Here is a 23,703-nt window from a genome sequence, read left to right on the forward strand (position 1 = left end):
AGAATAGAGTTTTGTTGAAATTAAGTTGAGGTTTTAGAATTTTTTAGGTTTTTGAACATGATTTATGTTGAACAAATTGTTGAATTAGAGGTTTAATTGAATGAATTTTAGTTAGAATTGATTGAAGGATTAAATTGTAAAAGAAGCTATTAGTTCTACATAGTAGAGACTAAATTGCAAGAATTTCGAAATTAGGGTTTTATGATAAAATTTAGATAGTTATGTCTAAGTTTGGTTGAAATTTGAATTGAAATAAAGTATGAATTGAGATAGAAAAATAAGTGAATTTAGTTAAGACTAAATTGAAATTAAAGTAGAAAATTGAATAGAAATTCAATTAATTAGATATAATTTAATAGTGTATTATTGATTATGAAATTATCTTAATTTTTCGTAGCTAATAACGAACCCGAGGCATCGGCACAGAAAGGAAAAGAGAAGATCATTGGGAGTAACCGCGGATTTCGGGTTTGTATTACTATAATTCAAATTATTTATTATTAAATGCTATATTTAAATTTATATGTATGGTAAGTGAAATATATGATAAGTATTATTATTAAGTTGAAAGAAATTCAATTGAATGATGAATATATGTGTGGAATTGAATCAAATATTGACTTAAAAATGAAAAAGTGAATTTTGAATCGAATTGTGATTGAAAGTGAAAAGGTGAAATTGAATTGAAACGTGAATCTGGAAACCCTATTAACTAGTGGGGCTGAGTTGGATATAGTTGGCATGTCATAGGATTGGAAGAGTTCAGGTATACTTCGACCTCGAGTCGATGAGACACTGGGTGTCACTATATTTCTTCGAATAGATTCGAAAAGGTACTGGGTACCAACTTTCTTCGGTGTCAATTATTGCTTCGAACTATCCAATGAGGCATTGGGTGCCACACTGGAGTGTTTGGTTAGATCCGTGTATCCGTCAAGGTCCGAGTTTTGCTAATAGGGTAAATAATGAAATGATAAACCGAATGAGTTGATCAATCGAACTACTGAAATAAGATGAAAAAGTTAAATTGCGAATTGAAATGTGATATGAAATTGAGGAATGAAACTAAGGTTCACAATGTGTCCAAGTTTAAACTTGTGGATATATGATATTAATTGATGAATTGCTATTGTTGAAATATGAAATTTGAATTTAAATTTGTATGTATGATTTTTGCATTACATGTTTATTATTGTTATAATTTGAATTATGGTAATACCACTGAGTATGAAATACTCAGCGTACAGTTGTTTCCGTGCGTAGGTCGATAGAAGTCAAAGGTCCCAGTTCAGCATCCAGATCAATCTCGACTTCAGCATAACTTTGGTGATGTATTTTTCCTTTGGTAAACGTGGTATGTACTTCGGTCTTATTAAAGAGTCTTGTAAGTTTTGGTTCTAAAGAATTAGTCTCTAATGTTTGAATGATAAATGAAACGTTAAGTTATAATATGGTATGTTTGGTACTAAAACTGAAATAGAATGAATGAAATTTATTTATTTAAACAATATATGCGGATATTTATTTAGTAAATTACTAAGTTAATGTTTAAGATATGTTTAGGTTATTGGAATATGAAATTGTATGAATTGTGAATTGGTTGTGGCTTGAAATTGCAGGGAAGGTTAACTATTTATAAATGGGTTATATTGAGTTTTTTTTTTAAAATCACATAAAATAAAATAATAAAAAATGAAGTCAATTAGTAAAATAAATATTTATATGAATTTATGATTATATTATAATATGTTTGTTATTTATTTAAGAATTATTTGTAGATTCTCTGATATGTCCGGTAATACTTCGTAACCCTGTTTCGGTGACGGTTTAAGGTTAGGGGGTGTTACATTATATACTGAATATACAAGAATCTAGCATTTGTTGTGGATTATCGCATTATATTACAGTGATTCTGACATGTTTTTGAGGGTGGATGTAAAAGCTATAGGCTTGGCACTTGGTGCCCAGCCGTATTTCTGGTGGGATATTTGGCTACAGGCTTGGCACGTTGTGCCCAGGCCTGTTCTTGATTGGATTAGCTCAGTTGAGCATTCTAGCGTATTTTGGATGGATAACTGTGTATCTATATCTGTTTATATAGTTCATCGAGATGAAATCTAATGATTAAATGACATGATAATGATATGTACTTGGTAGTAGGTTATAATGATTTGATGATGATTTATATAAATATTTACATGATTTACGATATTACCGTGACTTGGTATTGAATGATCTCGTATGGTTGCATTGGTTATGCTACTCGTGTATATAGAACTCACCTATTGAATGATTGTGGTTGACATGGTTAATGTTTACTAATGATTTTGTTAAATGTTAAACTATATTATATGGTAACTTTTATAATTTCAACTTATGAAACTACTAAGCTCTAATAATGCTTAATTGTGTCGTTTTTTCTGTTTCATTGTAGATATTGTTTTGCGAAGTTTAACGATCAGGTCAAGTTGAACATCACACTATCCAACTTCATTTTGGTAGACTTTGAAAAAATTTTATTATGGTTATGTGGCATATAATAGGAGTAACTTGTAATTGTATATAAGTGGTATGTTGTGTACTTGTATATAAGTTGTGTTTGAGGTTAATGACATGGTTGATTATGGTTTGGTTTGTGATGATATAATGTTTGGATTGGTTTTGAATGGTTAATAACTTGGTAGATGGAATGGTAATTGTTGGAGATATTTAGATGTGCATATTTGGTCATTTGATACTTGGTTGTGGTATTTTATTTTAATGGTTGATATTGGGATATTCTTGTTGGGTAAGTTTAACGCCCTCAATCCGACCCGATTCACCGGGTCTAGATCTTGGGTGTTACATTACTATTACAAACTTGAACATGTTTAAAACATACAAATTTACAAAGAAATACATTTTATTAATAATACTGCCCAACAAAGTTACGTCTTGGCGAGCAATGTGTACATAACTTACAAATATAATTACACATCAAATTGGCTTGCAATTTTTCTCCCTTACTCAACCTCTAAGTACTATTGTTGACTTTATATATTTACCAACATGGTCTATTCACTCTATAAAGCTTACAAACCAATTTTCGAGACTTGTACAAAAAACATTTCTATCGAGCTTGACATGCCTGTGCAACCCCCGATCTGTATGCATGAGTGCCCACTTCGCCACTCCTTTGGCATAGCCTTGGCATCGTCCCTCCTACCACTTCCTTTACTTGAGACATTAAACATAGAGGGGTAAGTTTGATAGAACTTAGCGAGAAAACCCTCTTTATTTAGATATAGGATTCTAAGCCTTTATTTAGGAATCTCGTCATTTGTTTCTCATTCATAACTTTGACCTGATCAATTGTACAGACTCCGCCATGACTTTCCATACTGCAATTTCTTTTTGGACTAATCCGCATTTGCCAAGTCTTAGAATCCTATGTTCGTCATTCATTCAGAGTCCGCTCATAGGCGTTGTCTTCAAATGGTCCTCATCAGAATCGTTCTTTAGATTACGCTACGAAGGCATTCGTTCCAAAGATAGCTACATAGCATTCCTTTTAATAGAGATAGCCACTAAGGTGTCCATTTAGTGGTAGCCACATAGGTTTTCTTATAATAGAGATAGGCAGAAAGGATTCCTTATAATAGAGATAGGCACAAATGCTTCCTTATAATAAAGATCGTCACAAAGGCTTCCTTATAATAGAGATAGTCATAAAGGCATCCATTTAGAGATAACCACAAATGCTCACTTATACAGAAATTGGTGTTTTTGACGATAGGGATTTGCCTAAACTCACTGTCATGTGTTTTGCCCCTCATCGTTAGTACTCACCCAACTATCCTCTATACATATCCCATATGAAGTCATGGCCCAACCAATGTCTTACACTATATGGTCTTCAAAGTGCCATGGCTATGGACTTGTCCTTATTAGATTTTCATGTTCTTAGTCTCGACGGACCCCTTTAAATGACTCCGGAGACAGACTCAGACACTTCATATAGACTCTTATTCCTTTCAGACTTTTTCATGACAAATGCATTCATGCTTACAGACATGTAATACATTCCCTTAAACTTCATGCATACACCATTCATACAGTGACTTACTCATGACAGACAAAATCATGCTTTTAGACATACTTTACATGCATATACTTCTTTTCTTATCAGAGACGTAGTATCATACCTGACTCAATTAGCATAGAAATATCTAGACTACAACATACATGTAAGAGTCAGTCTAGAGACTCACTGGGAGGTTACAAGTAGCAGCTTAAACTTCAGTTCCATCGGCCAACTTGGTACCACAGCAACCACTGCTTAATGGAACAAAGGAATGTCATTAAGACTTATCTATTAACCCCTAACCTTTCTATAACACCCCAAACCCGGCCTGGATGTTACGGCCGAATCCGGAGATGTCACAAAGAATAGGTTTTGAAATTGGATACATTTCATTAAAACATTTCAACTTAATAGCTCATATTCGGTTACACAACTGTTATTGAAAATGTTATTTAATTGGTTTATTAGCCAAAACATAATTTACAGCGAAAGCCTTAGAAACCGTTATCTTTCTTTGAAATTCCACTCATAAAGTTTAGAAAACATTTGTTTTAGTAAAACCATGTTTTTTATATCCATCGTAGATAAAAATGTAAAAGACAAAATCCAAATCCCAGAATTAAATTAAACAATCTAGAGAGTCCAGTAAATTACAAACTCCGAAATAAAACCAGAAATATAAAAAAAGAACTGTAAATTACTAAGTAAAATAGTTTTCAATCAAATGGTCACTGTTGAGCCTCCATCGCACCGACTTGTCTAAGCCTGTGGATTACCTGAACGGAACAGACAAACAGTAGTGAGTTTAAGTAAACACAATGTGTAACCCACAGAAATAGATATGCAAAACATACAGAAATCTCATATACAGTCAGATATAGATTCAGACTCATGTCCATTTCAGATATAGATAACAGTTATAGATAAGCAGATCAAATATACAGAATCCTACCCCCATCCTCTACATTCCAACTCCGACAATCCCACCACACCTTGTAGGGTTAAAAACACCCACCCACCCCTACACAATATATCGTGCCATTACGACACATATCAAATAAAGTGCAGCCAAGCTGCCAGAATATAGGCGAAGGTCGCCATACAGAACACTTCTTCCATATATACAATCCCACCCCAAATACAGATACAAAATACAGATATATATACAGATATATCATTCTTATCATGCTTGCGTACGGATATCAGATATACATATAGCAGAATAATAAGACATACATAACAGTGTCCTACTCAGAGCATACTATCAGAATATCATATCACGTAATCTAGGGTTTGGTTAGCCCTTATTAACCCTATAGTAAGCCCACATTCGATTGGAACACCCCGTGCGACCCTAGGGAAAATTTCAGAAATAAGGGATCACATGCCTGTGTGGCCCACACGGCTTGGCCCAAAACCTACACACCCGCGTGACATGCCCATATGAGCCCACACACTCATGTAGCCCACACATCGAACTTGGCCTAGCCTGTGTGGCCCACACGGCCACACTCACACCACCACACGACTGTGTCTTCCGCACGACCATGCCTTCGTCAAACACATGACCGCTTCTAGTACACGGTCAACCTCATGGCTAGGCACACACCCATGTGGCATCGACAGAATACATTTTTGGCTTTCTCTGAAACTTGATTTTTACGCGTAAGGGGTATACACCTGGTACGGTTTCGATGCAAAAACACTCTCGAACCACACAGCACCTAAAATTATCCAATAAATTACCGAATTAATCGTTTAAAGCGATACTAAACCAAACTACATCGAGATAGAAAACCCTTTATTCTACCCTAAACCCTTACCTTCGAAGAAACAACGATGATTTCGCACAACTAGAGTGTCGATTGGAAACCTCCAGACCCTTGATCTTCTCCTAAGTACAAAATGAGCCCCATTAATCAACGATTCACTAACCAAAACAATAACCACACTTACCAGAAATGTACAAAGAACATCAAAAAATTGAGACAACGATTTGTGCAAAAACGAAAGTGACAGAATCGAAAAAAAGATCAGGACAAAAAAATTGGCAGAGAACCCAAAAATCAAGAAAATAAACGTCAGAATTCTTTTGGAAGAGAGAGAAAACTTTAAAAAAGTAAAAGAAAAAGAGAATAAAATATATTATCAAATATCAACTCCCCACTAACCACTCAAACTCAACTACCTTAGAATCCTAAAACCACCGAACTCTATCAGTCAACGGAGCAAAAATTAACACCCACGATAATGCATGGATTCAAACACAGGACCTCTAGCATACTAACTCCCTTACCACTCGAACCAGCAAGCTCATTCTGATATGAATTAACAGACAATTTTATATAAGCCCACTCAATGAGGGTAAGGCTTGGATCTAAAATAACAAAGTTTTGCCAAAAGTGGGAATTGAACCCAATACCTCACACACACACCCAAAACACTTAACCACTAAAGTAGATATATATTTGTGTCAGAATTTACTGAAACATAAATAAATTTATTCGGGTGTTACACTTTCTTCGACTTATAAACTCGTATGGGTCCTATCTTCTCCAAGTACTCTTAAAGATATATGTTTTTTTTAACAGGGAGGTTTATAAACCATACCTTGTCATGGAGAAATTGCTGGTGACGTCCAGGATCTTAGTCTTAGCATGAAGAAATCTCTCTTCATGACCCTTTAAACAGTAATGTTAGAAGAGTGAAGAAGGGCCTCCTTATCCTATCTAGATTATCTATTTATATAACTTATAGCCTTATTGAAACCTAACAAGTGTCTCGTTTTTACTAAATTGTCTTATCAGTATCTTCAACTCTTGAAAAACTTAATTGAGTGCTTACCCTTTCTTTATCACTAAGTTGATTTATGTCTAATTAATACCTAACTAGCTTACCTTATAGTTTAATCGACTCAGAGCCATAATTATAGGGCACACTATATCACTGTCATAAGCTCATGCCTTAAAAGTCATTTCACTTAACCACAAGTCCTACTCATTTTGTCCTAGAAACCTAATATAAAACCCTTACCCTCTTATGTCCATACTAGAGTTCGCCTTCATCAAGCATTTTCTTTTTATCTATGTGCAAGTCCTTATGTTCTACAACACCGAGGCGTCATAGGTATGCTCAAGAAATTCTAATTCTATGTAAACTCCTAATACCATAGCGATTAGAACTTTTCTTATCTATCGTATTTCCTTAATCAATATTAGTCACTAAGGCTTCGTCGAGCGGGGTGTTACAACTCTCCCCCACTTAAGAAATTTCATTCCTAAATTTTTTTTCCTATTTGGGGTCAAATTCGCCATACATAAATCAACAATAACACAGGACTACTTGTATGGGCTTTTACCTTTTCCCCTCTTATTGGGGTACACCCCATTAAGTCAAAGGAAAAGATATCATCATACCACTCTTTTGGTCAGGATCATATTTTTGGCAGTTAGTACTCGAGTACGGGTACCTCACAGTCATCCCTTTTTGACAAGGGTCGAACTTACATTAGGAAATTTAAACAGTTTTCACAGAGTGCCTTCTCGAGCACATTTATCTCTTTGAAATTAAAGCCTTAAACTTTCGTCTAACAATTTTGTTAAACCCTGAAAATTATTCTTTAATAGTCGTCCAGACTTCCTCTTTTATAGCCTTCGCCTCCTTCTGTTTTTAGAATTTTCAAAGGTAAATAACAGTTCTTCTTGCTTTTCTTTTCTCTTATTATTCCCATTCAACATGTCCAATATGAACGTTCGTGGTCATAACCCAAGAAATCTCTCATCATTTCTAAAAAATCTCACCATTTTTTATACTCAAGATTACGAAAGTACCCCTCTAAACATATCAACCCCAAAATTTGAATGTAGCACAACCCAAGAAGAAGCAGATCAATTCTTGGCAACCCAAGGCTTCTGCCATCCTAACTTTGCCTACGATGTCAGAATACCCTTAAGAACACCCACAGTCTTCTCCTTCTTCTCTTAAACCCAAACTATTCAAAAGTTTTTCAAAACCTAAAATTAAAGATTTCTTTCAAAATCAATTCATTCTTTTATATTTTTTAACCTTCTAAACACCAAAACAATCCCCAATTTGAAATGACAAGTGTTTTCTTCCCCAAATCCGTCATTATTCTTCTTGAATTCAAATCTCGAATTGGAGTTGTAGATCATTTTTTTCATCAAATGAAGGTAATATTCTAACTTTATATGGTTAAATAAAGAGTGTTGTTTATTCAAATTGAGCTTTAAACAAGTATATTTAGATTTGATATTTTTAAAGTATATTTGGATTAAAAAATGACAAATCTCGTAATCTCGAGTAAACTTGTTTTTTCAAAGTGATTTTTTATTCATTTTAACCTAATTAAAAGGTATTTCACTTTAATTTATAGTTCATAACCAAATTTTTAAGAATCAAGAGTTTTCCCCATTTTCATATTTATGAAAGCTTCAATCTTTCGAAAATTTTAAGACCATGGATTTAGGAGAAATTAAATGATATTTAGGATGTTTGAAATCGAAATTGAGGACTAGAAACGAAGTTAGGATGTTGAAACTTCAATTTCGACAAAACTAGCTATTGTTTGGTAGTGAGAAATGAGAGGCTTGAATTATGTTTTCTTTGCTGTTTAGTTGTGTTCAAGGCTATTTTTAATGTGTTTAGAACGCGTTTGTTATGTGTGTAAAGTGTCGAATCATTCGGGATCCACTATGAGCAGGTCTAAAGGTAAGGAAAAGCTTGTTTGAGATTTCGACTAATAAGCGAAAGCGTGATTAGTGAATGTTCGGAGTCGCAGCTAGTATACACAATTCAAAGCGTTAATCAGGAGCTTAGGGATAGCCTAAACCTTCTATCCTAAGTTTTGACTATAAGCAGTTCTTATAGTTTTGCCTTGCTGTGAAAATATGCTTAATGTATGTTGAGTTGTGGAATGTGATGCTGTCTCCGGACATACCAATGTCCAGAGTAAGAATCCTACACAAAAGATTTGAAATAAGTGGTGTTCGTAAGTATACGAGTCAGATTGTAATATAGTTAGAATGAAGTAGATAAGTACTTTGAGGATCGTACCCAGGGGCGACTAGTACTAAATTATATTCCTAACCTAAACACAACTGGATCTAATTAGTACTTAAAATAATTTATATTACGAATAAACATAAAGAGAGATTTTTTGGGGGGTTTTTGTAATTATAAAGAGAATAGTATAAATAAAGAAACTTTGGGAAATGAATACGTAAACTTTATCAGATCTAACTATGGGTGATTAGCTTGCTTTGGTATTCATAACTAATTTCTATTTCGGGTTCCTATTCAGTCAACTAGTCATTAACCTAGCAGGATCTCTTGATCTTCCACTAAAGTAATGAGTTGGTAAGAACTACTTATCTCTCGATCTCACAGTCAAGACCAGTTTAGGGCTAAGGTGTTCATGGGTAGGCCATACCAATTTTGGGTTAATTCCCACCTAAATGACTTCCTAGGGTTGTCAAGTCTAGGGTTTAAGTTTTTCTTCTCCCAAACAACTGATCCGCTAAGGAAACCGTACATAGAAATCAATTAATCACACCTCCAGTTGCTAATCCCCCATAAAAGGATTAGTTCCTCATGGATCTCGCGAATACAATAAACTTAATGCTAAGGATCAATATAAACAATGAATTAAAGAGAAAAGGTTTAAAAAAATCCTAAATTATATTGAGTGAAGCACGGAATCCACAAAAAGTTGATCGAGTCTACAGATCAGTTTTCCCAACGAACGCAAATAGAAAAAACTAAAAAAAACCTAAAGCATAAGAAAATGGAAAAACTGAAAATTGAAATTACAAATAAAACTCTCAAGTCTGAAAGTTGTTCATAACAAGTGCTAAATGAGTCTATTTATAGAGTAAGGGTTAATGTTGTCCTCAACCTTAGGTCAGCTGATGCTCTCGTGTTAAATATTTTATTGTGCGCCAAAATTCCCCTGGCTTGTAAATATCTCCCGTATATGACCGATGTCGCGACATCCTAATGCCTGTGTCACGACATCGAAGGCAGTATACACAGGTTCAAGGTTGCTTCAAGTGTGTGTTGTGACATCCCATGGATGTGTTGCGACATCAAAGGTAGTCTAGATATTCTTGTATTCTACTCCCTATGTTGCGACATCAAAATTCTTGTGTTACAACACAATTATCAGTATTGAGTTTATACGCCTTTTGATGGTCTCCTGCACACTCATAATACACTTTTTATTGCATTTAGGCTAAACTATGAAAACTTGATTAAAACATAATGAAATCCTCGTAATTAAGCTTCTCAAGTGTGAAAACTAGTTTAATCTACTACACTGAATTATGATAGATCAAACCCCCCCACACTTAAGTCATTACTTGTCCTCAAGCAATGCAAACGAAAATAGCTAATTAAAATACGATCCTTGAGCAAGTACAGTACAAATGTTGGCTTTGGAGTATGTAACTAGGCATTTCATATTTACATATAATCTTGACATGATATATAGCTGACATCAAACACCTAAGTTTAGTATATTACAAGACATGTAAACATTAAGGTTTTCAAATGTATGGATCCATCAATAAATTATATAGGTAATTCGATTATCCTAGTAGAATACATACGGTAGTAAAGGCAATTATTTAATATGATGTCAATTCATGAATAAATCTACCTAGGTCACATAGGGCTTTTCGCTCTTAACGTCTTAAGGCTAAGGACAGGTATAGAATTTAAGAACAATAAGCATCAAAATAGTTTCAAGCACAAAAATAGTTTGACACATCATATTGTTCCATATTCTCCCCCATTAGTGACCCTTACCTATTCACCGCCTTATTTCTCCTTCTCTCACATTCTGTATTTCTCCACATAGGAAATCACAGCATAACACAACAACTATGGGTAGCTCACGAGTTTTTCTTATTTTTGTGACTATCACCTTTTTCTTTTTCAAAACATCTCACTAACAAATGCTTTTGCTTTTCAAGTACTTTTTCTACGGTTTTGATTTTGTTTTAGAATTTTTCTTTTGTTTCGCACTTATAGGTTAACCTATAATTACTACATTACACTGATCTTTCCTATTTCACTCTATTGTAACAAAATCCACCGTGATGTATCTATTTAACCCTCAATACGTATGGCCAGACGTCTATAGTCGTCTAGTTTAGAACCAAAGAAAAAGAGTAAATACAAATTAATGTTTTTGGCTCGGGTGTTGTATGAAGGTTCATCAAGAAGTCCTTATGGCTCAAATATATGTACTAAAGATAAATAAAAAAGGTGTAACACATTTAACCCAGTCCGGTCACAAAAACAAGTTACAAGATGCTACAACAACTACTAGAACTTATACATATGCATACACAGTTCCAAATAAGAGTAACGACTATCACTATAAATCTTTAAAGATGTAATCATGACTAATTAAACATTTAAATAAATAATAGAAATACAATTATTTGAGAAATAAAGACTCTTTTGAAAATTTTTGAAACCCAACGTGAGTATTGATACTTTTACCCAGAATGCTAAAATTTCACAAGTTAAAATGTTTTTCATGCTCAAATCATATTTCTACTCAACATACAAATAATTTCTACTTTAACCGAGATTACTATCATCTTTTAACCATTCTACATGACATATTAACACGTATTCGAAACGTATTCGTCAAGCAACTATAGAATCCATTACTAATATCAATTTGAAGTATCAAAATTATCCATATCCAAAATCCAAAAACAACATTAATAGTTCATAAGCCTAATCTCAAAATACGATGATAATAATTCTAACTATAACACATATTGCCTTTATTCAGTGTGTTAAAAAGAATTGCCAAACCACCTACTCAAAAATTATCCTTGTTTAGATCACTTCCTTCGCTGCTCCACTCACATTGAAAGAATTACTTATCTGCAAGATTTAATGTGGAGTGTGTAAGCTTAAATAAGCTCAGTGAATGTTCAAAATTACCACAAAGCATACACAACATCATAAGTTAAGCAAGAGCATACTAAGGCACATTCACAACCATATTTTCATCAAGTCAAAATAAAATATTCATGCATCATTATCTCACAAGTCTAGCTTATATACTTATATGCATTTACACACAACATATCTCATATAATCCATTAATGATAATTTGACATTTTGAGCTTATGAAACGTAAAAAAAAAAAAAGAACTCTATCACCACACATTGGATAAACGGATCTTCATTACACCAATGACTCAAAGGGTCTAGCATGTCTCATAAGTGTAGCATAAAGCTAAACATTGTCCAATACACAAACATGTCCCAATGAATGAAGCTTAGCTCGGTATTCCATTATCTCTCCAACCTATCCCAAGGCCTCAATGCCCAAATCACATAACAGAAAGATGAGTACTCACAATCCTATGTCATGCTAACTATATCCAATGGTATCAAGATATCACAAGGACAAAATATCCACAATTACACATTTTTAATTATTGTTTTAATGCACATCATCTCTGCTCATATTCATCAATTTACATTACAAACTTGTACACAATGCATGCTAATCGGATTCACATTTAATTTCACTTTAAGTGCCACAATAATACTCCTTGAGCCATCACATATCAGACCACATATGTATGCATTCAAATCAGTTTATCACATCTAAATATTTACACACATTATCTGTCATAATAGCCTCACATTCCACAACTCGACATGCATTAGGTAAAATTCTACAACAAGGAAAAATGTATAAAGAAGGTTTACACTCAGAAATTAGGATAGGGGTTTAGGCTAATTCTAAACTCCAAATTAACACAATGAATCATGCATACCAACAGCAACTCCGGACACTCATCGATCACCCTCTCGCTTACAAGTCGAAAGCTCAAACAAGTTTTTTATTGCCTTTAGACTGGCTCGTGGTGGCTTTCGATTGATCTGGAACTTTACACACATAAAAACAAATTCCAAAATCATCAAAAATATCCTTTAACATAACCAAACAGTAAGAAAAACACAATTCAAGCCTCTATTTTCTCACTATCGAAAACTAGCTAGTTTTGTCGAAGTTGAAGTTTTGACATCCTAATCTAGTTCCTAATCCTTGATTTCAATTTCAAACCTCCTAAATATCATTTAATTTCATATTTAAACCATTAATTTCACCTAAATCTGTGACTTTAAAATTTTTGGAAAATTCAAGCTTTTAAGAACATGTAAAAGGGGAAAATGTTTTATACCTAAAAATTCGGTTATGAATTATCAAATTGAATTGAAGTACCTTCTAATTAGGTTGGAATGAATCAAAAACCACTTTAAAAACATGGGTTTACTTAAGATTTTGAGATTTTCCATTTTGAATCCAAGCTTACTTTAAAAATATCAAATCAAAATATAATCATTTAAAACTCGATTTGAATTAACAACACTCTTCATTTAGTCCTAAAAAGTCAGAATATTACCTTAATTTGATGAAAATTATTATTTACAACTCTAATTTGGGATTTGAACTCAAGAAGAAAATGACGAATTTGGGGAAGAAAATGTGATTTTCGTTTGAAATTGAGAGTTATTTTGGTGTTTAGGAGGTTAATAAATCCAAAAGAATGATTTAACTTTTAAGATTTTAGGTTTAGGAAATTGTTGAATAGTTTGGGGTTTAAGAGAGGGAAAAAAAGGTGAATGACTCCAAGTAGAAGACCAATTTTAAAAAATTGGGCAATTTGCCCTTTTGCCTTTTTGGTCACTCCATGTTTCTCCCATTTTCCAATTAGGTCCTAACTCAGTTAAAATATATTTTTTAATTAGACCTCGAAATTAAATTATGTTTGAGCTAGTTAATAAAATAAAAACCCAATTATGTTACTTTAATACTTTAATTAATTATTTGTGACACTAATTTTCGGTATTTGACTCAAACTCTTGGTTTAATAATTTGATTCTACTAACCCAAAACTACTAGACCGAGTTTTGGGATGTGACAAAAGGGTTAGCTTTTTGGCTCTGGGTTTATACCTAACAATGCCTTAGGTCATCCCTAGGCATCTCAATATTCACAACTTTAATCAACCAAACAATCACAAATTCAACAATCTATCATACAAACTAGCATGATCGTTTCCCTGTATTCTCTAAATCATCTAGTACATTCAATTCCTTAATGCCTATTTACAATGTAATATATAGATCTTAGTATTCTAATAAAAAAATCATCTACTATCATGTCAAATCTATAGTAAATACAATCAACCTATATACGTGCTCCTAACCAATCACTTATATTTCTACAAGCTCAACCACACAATTGACGAAAAAAATATTAAAATTAAAATAAAATTTCTATATTACCCCACACACGTTAGATAACACATTGTCCTCAATGTGTAGCCTTGAAAATATAAGGAAAGAAGTTATCCGTGTAACACCCCAAACTTGGCCTAAACGTTATGGTCGAATCTGGGAGTGTTAAGAAGAAGAGGTTTTGAAATCAATCTGATTAGGACAAATTTCTCGAATTTAGTTATTTCTTAGAAGAATCCACATTTTATTAAACATGTTATTATTCTCGTTATGAAAACATTGTTAATTTGTTATTTTAGAAAACTTAATTTGCAGCGAAAGTTGTCAAACGTTACAGTATAAAAGTCCATGCACAATCAAAACCATATTTAAAACAAAACAGTCCAAAGAGTCCCAAAAATTACAAACTCTCAAAATAATTCAGAAGTAAAATAAAACCGTTAACTAAACTAGTTTGTGAACTAGTGGTCATCGTTGAGACTCTGTCGCACCGATCCATCTATGCCTAAGGAATACCTAAACAAAAAAGACAAACGGATGTGAGTTTTTGGAAACCCAGTGTGTAACCCAATAGAGATAGTCATGCAAATATACACAGAAACTCATATGCAGGATAGATATATATACAAACTTAAGTCCTTAACAAAAACAGATGTCAGAATCAGATAATTAAAATAGGTATACAAAATCCTACCCCCATCCTCTACACACCATCTCCGACCATCCCATCACACCATGTGGGGAATAAAACACCTACCCATCCCTACACACCATATCATGTCCATACGACACATAACAGAATAATATGTAGTCAAAATGCCAGAAAATAGGCGAAAGGTCGCCATACAGAACACTTTCTCCACATATACGAATCCTACCCCATATACAGATACAGATATCAAATAACAGATATACATAAATAACATGTCTCGCATGCTCGTGTGCAGATATCATACATGCTTATACTGAATAATCAGACATACATATCAGTTTTTCCTACTCAGATTAGTCTATCAGGATAACAAATCACAAGCATTAGGGTTTGGTAAGCCCTTATCGACCTTACGGAAGGCCCACAGCCGATTGGAATGACTCATGCGACCCTGAGAAAAATTTAAGAATTTTGGACCCATATGCCTGTGTGGCCTACCAAGGTTAAACTTACAACACAACCTTACTTATACAATTCAATTTATTTCATAGTATACATGACAAGCTTCAAACACCAATGCAGCAAAATTAAAAGAATTGCAACTTTAGGTTCAAATGGCGATGCCATACGCCTGAACTGAATTCTTGATCTTCTTGATAAATCCAAGACTTACACATTAAAACAATTAACGCGTCAGCTCAACGAGCTCAGCAAGTATATAAGGATAATCATACTAATTCTTTTCGTTATTAATGTTGAGCTCCTTAGTCATATCTACCAGAAGGTTTACCCATCCCAAATTTTAATTGATAAGGGAGGGAAGCGGAAGAAGATTGTATTCAAGTTGTTTGACTCGAGAAAGAAATGTTCGAATCGAACTTGAAAAGGAGAAACCAAACAGTTTTAGGAGAACAAGAAAAAATAAGAAATTTAAGAATAAAGAATAAATATTAAATATTAAAAATAATAACTAAATAAAGAAAAAATAGAATGAAAAAAGTGGAAGATGGATAAAATAAACCAGTGGATAGATGAATAAGTGTCCAATTGAACCCTTTGAAGTATAAACGCCAACAAACTCAATTAATGACTTTAATCAACCCTCCAAGAAACAATCCTTGGCAAATTGAAGGATGAAGAATGAATTCTCACAACTTCTTAAAGAAAATCAAGAAGAAAATTGCTCCTAAAAATCACAATAAAGTAATCTTGCACAAAGAAATTAACTCTCAGTGTTGGAAATTTTATTAATGAACAAAACAATTGTGTGTCTAATGAATAATGAATAGGCCTTTATATAGGCTAGCTAAGTTCATCCATATACAACTCTCAACTATACAGAAACTCTAATTGATCTAAATAAAAAGTAGTTTTAAACGAAACTTTCTTGTTGATTAAGAAACATAAAACTCCTAAATAACTTAAGATACTTAAAAAAAGTCCAAAATTTGGAATAAATAAATAATAAAATAATATACCTAATAAATACAATATTTGACTCATATATAATAAAAATCAAGCCTAAAAATTGAACACAATATGATTTAAACTCGAATGAAAAGCTTGAAACTCATAATTTCTGTAATAATTTCGTCAAGAATTTCTGCTCACCCAGTCTTCACTAGAATGGTCATAACTTGAGTTCCCAAACTTGAAATTGAGTGATTCAAACTTTTTTTCGGAGCTAACAGATAGATCTTTGAATGCTATGAAAACATCTCAACCTAGAAATGCCTAGATCCCATCCAAAAAGTTGTAGCAAGTCGACTGATTTTCTAGAAAATTGATAGCTCCAGTGAATGGAATTTAATAAATTTCACCCTATTTGTGCATATATCATTAATATTTCAAAAGAATTCATTTCTTATTATTGAATCTTAAAGGCTCAACTTACCCTTTTATGATTTCTTAGCCAATCATATTATGAAGATTAATGTTCGAGATTTCTATTGAGAATTCAAATACTTGATCAAACGTATACCCTTTTAGCCATAATTCTTTAGTGATTTCACTCACAAATTCCATTTATAGTTATTTGATTCATAGCTATCAAACATTGCATTTTCATTTTCTTTATTAGGCCATAAGATTATCAATTATCTCATTATACCAAATAACATCTAATTATGAACCGATTGTTCAAAAATATTGTATCATGACATATTCTTTATTCACCTACTCAATTATTCAAATTTCCTTTCAACTTATTTAGTTTATAGCATTTAGTACATACCATTTTTATTTGAAGGAAAATCTCATAATAATTTTAATTTGTTTCACCTTTAGTAAACTCTAATGAAATATGACCCAAATACTTGAGATTTCAACCAATCACACCTACATATATTGCACTAATTGTGCTTCCAACCTAAACACACCAATATATAGGGCTTGAAGTGTACTGAAATGCTATGTAGTAATGACAACATATCATATCTCTATTCAAAAACATATTCAAACAACATACACTAATCTCTATGGCATATCATATGTATCTTTTCAATTCCTATAAAACTTACTAGGGCAAGTTATTGTAATTATCTTATTCACAAACACAAATTACATTATGATATTTCCACGTATAATCATGTTTCCATGATATACGTCACCTTGAGCGTCGATCCAATATTTCCCATATTGAAATTTTCATATACCCTTTTAGGGAGTTCATAAATTCCACTATGTTTCTTCCCATTTATCACAACTTATTATAATATCATTTTTCCATACAAATACTCTCAATCATATTTTAATTACACATAGCCATTATACACTTTGTTTCACTATTTTAAGCATTTATTCATTTATAACACATTTCATGGAAGTCGCATAACACATTAATAGTTGATACTTAACTTAAGAAAATAGCTTATTAAGCCTCTACCTATTAAACCATTATTTCCAACACATTATACCATGGAAATTTACTCACATTCTCTTACATGCTTAGTTCATATTATTGTATAAAGTAATACATAAAATATTATTAAAATTTAATATTTTAATAAAATATTATTTTATTGAATTAGATTTTAAATTGAGTTTTAATTTTACAAATTAATTTTAGGTATTGGTTTCATTTCTTTTATTTTGGACTTAAGATTTGGGCTATAATTAATTTATTTTGACTTTGGATAATTATGGGTATATTAGTTGGGTTTGAACATAGTAAACTTTATTTGGATTTTGGAATAAGTATTTTACAATATGAGTATTAGATTTATAAATTTCATAAGAAAAATAAAATTATTCAATTGCCAATATAATATAATAATAAATAATAAAATATATTTTGTCACTTCATATGCATATTGTATGATAATAAAATTTATGTACAATTAGAAATTTAAGTATTTTATATAAAAGAACTCTATTAAATATATATATTTATAAGGTAAATGAGAACTGTGTTTTCATTATATAAAAGTAAAATGAATTATTTCATTCGAAATTAAAATATTTATAACTTTGAAAATTTAAAATTATTTAAATTTGTTAGAGCACGCTTAACTCAATCCGAGCCTGGATCCAAGAAAATTCGAGCTTAAAAGGCTGGATCAGAGCCCGCCCATTTGCCACCTCTATATGTTTTAGAACTATAAACAGTTAATTTATTAATAATATTAAAGGTTTTGTATTTGGTCTAAATTGTTATGTGTAATATTGGTTAATGCATATAGTTTCTCACTTGTTTATTGTTTTATTTACAACTTGGGTTGGGCTTTTCTATTCTTAAGAGCTAAAGGTTTTTATTTACATATGCTTTTGTTTTGGTGCAGAATAAAACACAAAGAAATTTTGTAATTACAGATGTGGCCTTTCATCCCTAATCATAATTTATTTCAAAATTTACAAAGGAGTTTTGGTCAAATAAGATTTTTAATATGTTAAAATTATAAAATTAACTATTAATTATTAAATTTTAAATATTATTGATGAAAAGATAGTCCAACTTCCTAACAATAAAATTATATTTTAACGAATTAAAGAAATCATTTAAAAAATAAGTAGGAATAAAATATTTAAATCATTGTCTTGGATCCACATAGGTTCTTGGGTTTATTGCTTTCCTTTGTTTTCTGAAATTTGTAAACATAAAAGTGAAATCATATTCAAAAAGAGAAAAAGAAAAAGAAAAAAAGTGCCAAGACACTAAATTAGCAAATTATGCATATTATTACTATCTCACATTTCAATTCCTGGTATCATCGGAACATGAGAAAGTGGTTAAATAAGAATTAATTGATGTTACCTTCTGTGATTAAATCAAGAATGTTTAACATCATATTGTGGGGATATTCAAACTTCAGACCATCTTCTTTTATGCTGCTACTGTTTGGAGCAACGTGGGAGTTAACTCTTGTGTTGATTTCTTTCATTATGTTTTCACCTTCATCATTTTCCTCTTCCACATCGCATTCGTACTTTAGTTTGGAGTATTTGGAACCTTAGATGTTGAAAGAATGTGATTTCTCAACTTGTTCAATTTTTTTCTTTTCAACGCAACCAATCTCGACGTTGACAGCGACCTTGGGTTAAATGCAACGTCGACGCTGTTGTGTCACATGATCATGGTTTTACTCGACTTGCTGCTATTATTCGTGAGTTCATTAAAGGTAAAACTCTCTGCTTATCGACAAGGTTGGAGCTTGCTCATGCGGAAGTTATGGCCCTTAGGGAAGCTCTCTCTTAGCTAAAGGATTTGTCTTTTGACCATATTATCATTGAATCCAACTTGTCGGAATTTGGAACTTTCATTTATGATTTTTTTTTTTATTTCTTATTGAGATACTAATAAAGCGGGGTATGCTCTAAGTAAGACAACTTTATTATATGTAGGATTTTTCGTCTTATTTTATTTCTAATTGTTTATGCTTTGATAAGCTACTTTTTGTTATTTTTGAAGCTGAAGAAACTAAGTTCGAGCATACCGGAGAGGCTTAATGACCGGAATTTTAGTTCTTCCCTTTACTTTTATTTTATTTTTGTTATTTTTATCTTAATTTGCTTTCATATTAATTAATAATTAATTTATACTTTTTATTATTATCATATAATAGTTGGTAATATATTGAAAAATTAATTTTGTAATGTTCAAATAGTAATATAATATACAATAAAACATATTTTATTTGTTCAAAAATAAACTTGTGCTTTTTACATTATATAGATATATTAAATAATTTTTTCTCACTAATCAACTAAATAAGACATAAATAAAAATATGTTACTTTTATAAAGTTAAACATGATAGACTCCAATATAAACACTTAAAATCCCACAACCTTAGTGGGCTCTCCAAAAACCGATAAGGGCTAATCCTTGTTTTTGAAGGATAAGAATGAATAATAAAATTAAAATAAAAAATATATTTAGAATGAGCACATTTGTAAGTAACATTCAAATACTATGTTGTAGTGATGGCACATATTTGACTAATGTTTTTATGCTAAATATCGGTTGGATTGTTTCAAATTAACATTTCTTTTATTTTGGTTTGCAAGAAGGCGTGGGCTTTAGGCCGAAACAGCGGCCTGTAGTGGTCGGTTTTCACACGTGGGCTTACACCAACGAAATCTTTTTTATTACATTCGAGTAAGTCCCACTATTAAGCTTTAAATGGACTTGCTTAAAAGGAAGCTTGCCATGCTGGACTGGACTTCATTTGATATTGAAGATGGATGGTCAACATAACTTCTGAAAAGTTCCATTCCATTTGATTCTCCAAACATTTTTGTGTAGGCTCCACGTTATTAGAAGAAAATCTACGATAGATATTAATGCATAGATGCACATTGAAGGCAACTGAGCGGCCACGCTCCATTTGCTTTTCTTGAAAACGACCGTATTGAGAAGGAAAGAAGATGGAAAGGGAGACCCCGCTGGCCGTAGCTATATGATAACCCCAACAGTGTGCGATAGGGACAATTATCATCTCTCTTCTTTTTTGGCAACTTGTCCAAATGCTAAAATATAAAACGTGCCACCTTACAACTAGTGTTCAATGCTAGCATGGACCCCGTTTTCTAATCCCAGCTCATGAAAACTTCTCACTTGAATATTGAATTTAACAATTATTTCCATATTGAATTTTTTTAATCCAAATTAGCACTTAAAAGCTGTGATAACAATGGCAAAGTTCAAACCTAAATAGTGATTTAACGCGATTATTAATGCATAAATAAAATAATTAGGGGAAAAATCTGCCAAAAACCATGAGGTTACCTTGCACATATACAAAACCAAGTTGCATATTTCAACTAATAACGTGTGACCAAACATGTATTGAACAAAAGAAAGTAGACCCCAGTCCATATTTCTTACATATTGACAAGATTTTGAGCCCATTTGTGCTCCCACCCAAAGCAGCCTTTTTAAGTTTGAAAGAGGAGAAAAAAGGTTGTGCAAGGACAAAGACCTACTCCTTTAAAGTCGATAATTATAACAGAACATTAGCCGCTTATTTCGCCTCACCGAACATCTAATTATTCAAAAGATCCTTCAGAAAGTGCCACACAACCAGCTCCTCAATAATACACTTTTAATTAATCTCAAGTGGTTTGATTTTGGGTCTTAAGTTCAATAAAAAGAATCAATTCCTAAGAATAAGCATCCATCAGGCGATAATGTTGAATAGAATTCTTAAATTGGTCATAGTCTGAATGATTTAGTCCATCCATCATGTCCTATATATTTCTAGCCATATCCAATTCCCAAATCAAAATCCTTGAAAGCAACTTGCAATATTAAGGGCAAGTCAGAAGAACATTTCAAGCAATGGATATAAGCTACTGAACATACATGTTTATGGACAATTCAGAACAACTTTTTGAACACTGGGTGTAAGCCAAACCTTACGTAGAGTATGAGATAAATAGAATCATCCATCAAAAGCCATTCAACAATAGAACGCAACACTTTCAAAGACAGAAATGGAAAATCAAGCACACCATGAATGTTCTCTTCATTCTTATCGTATAAGGCAAAATACTGAAAAACAAGTTCCAATTTATTCCTGCAGGTCTTTTCTCACCTAAATGAGAAATAAGGTGAAAAACATAAGCAACACTCTACCATGGCCATTAATGATAATAGACTAACTTTCAATGCTTTATTTATAAATAAAGCTAACCCAAGAAATATAGGATCATAAAGGGTTGGGAATTATTTAATTAATGGGAGGAAATCTTGAGATTGAGGGATTTATTAAACCATGCCTTCCAATTCCCACTTGCCTTCCTATTAATTGATTCAGCTGCCTTCCCGTCGTCTTTCACTTTCTCAGTCCTTGGCTTCTTGCACAGCATGAAATTCCTTGCCCCTTGTGATCCAATTGTCTCCCATGGACTTAGTGCTGCAATGAAAAAACATACCAAACACCCAAAATCATGAATACTACTAATTTTCCCAAATAAAACACCATTTAACATCAAATAAGCAAATCCTGGAAATTTTTTAATCTTTAAAGATTGAAATGAAAACCGACATACCATCTGATCCAGCACTGGGGCAATAAAGGAGGAAATCATTAAGATTGGATCCGAGAACAGGAAGCCGACCCTCACGAGCGTAGGATTTCAAAGCAGTATCAATGACGGCAGCAACGAGCTCTTCCTCGTTAACAACAAAACGGATCGGCCCAGCACTTCCGAGAACAGTGACGCTAATCAAGAGCCTGTTGCCTTTGGGACCCTGGCTCTTCTTCTGCTTGTAAAGCAACATTCTTTCAAAAAAATTTTGTTCAAAATTCAAAATGAAAAAGAATCAAAACCAAAAACAGGTGAATGGATAATTCACCAACAACCGAGAAAAGAGAAACAAGGGTTTGTTTTGTTATTTTGTGGGGCGTATAACAAAAAAAAAAACAAATCTGGGTTATTGGTGGAAAGGAATAGAGGTATTGAGGTGGGGTTGTTTATGGGTCAAGGCCAAGGCAGCGGTAGTACCAGCCTTCTTTGCAAGAACCGAATGCGAAAGCAGAAGCAGCGGAAAGAGGAAGGAGAGTGCTCGCCCTCGATTTGCAAAGGGAGAGCATCAATATACTACAGCTCCAAATTGTTTCCACCATTCACAAAAATACCAAAAGATCAATGGTTTGATTCCAACAAAAAGGGAAAAAGAGCCAGAAAAAAAGAAGTTCTGGGACGCAGATTTCGACGAAAAAAGGAGAGGAATTTTAGTGGTTGTAGGTAGAAGGTGTGGGAAGCGTTTGGGGGTATTTAATAGAGGAAAATGATTAGGGTAATTCAGGTTGAGGTGGTATATGAGCCTTATAGAGGGGAGGCAGGAAGAGGGTTTCTTTCTCTCTCTTGCCGTAGGGTTGCACTGTATATATATAAGGAAGTTGTTATTTCCGTATAGAGTTAGCATTTGGGTATATTTACGCGTTCATCCCTCCTTGCCCACCAAGCCACCTATTCATTCGCAACCGCCATATTCTCCTCCTCTTTCTTTCTACAACAATAATATTCAATTTGTTTTATTTTTATAAATAAAGTTTCTTTCAAGATTTTTCCATTAAATTAGTCATATATGTCAATTTTTTATTTAGTTTTTTAGGTAATTTTTCTAATTTAGGGAAACAGGTCGTTCTTTAGAAGAGAAAGGGAAAACGTGATCAGTTAAACGCGTTTTCCTATCAGTTATACAAAAAGCTCGTCCGTCAATAGTTAATTCCAACGGCTTTTTG

General features: G+C 32.7%; 1 protein-coding gene across 1 annotated transcript; it reads right to left on the reverse strand.

Moving 5' to 3' along the window:
- Window positions 1-21,947: 21,947 nt before the first annotated feature.
- LOC105785691 (uncharacterized protein At4g22758) lies at window positions 21,948-23,321 on the reverse strand. Its single transcript, XM_012611812.2, has 2 exons — window positions 22,505-23,321; window positions 21,948-22,368 (listed from the first exon to the last, which is right to left on the reverse strand). Exons 1-2 carry the CDS (start codon window positions 22,734-22,736, stop codon window positions 22,187-22,189), a joined length of 414 nt encoding a protein of 137 aa, XP_012467266.1. The 5' UTR covers window positions 22,737-23,321; the 3' UTR covers window positions 21,948-22,186.
- Between the last annotated feature and the right edge of the window lie 382 nt (window positions 23,322-23,703).

Source organism: Gossypium raimondii, chromosome 1 (genome assembly GCF_025698545.1).
Source record: "Gossypium raimondii isolate GPD5lz chromosome 1, ASM2569854v1, whole genome shotgun sequence".
Classification (NCBI taxonomy): domain Eukaryota; kingdom Viridiplantae; phylum Streptophyta; class Magnoliopsida; order Malvales; family Malvaceae; genus Gossypium; species Gossypium raimondii.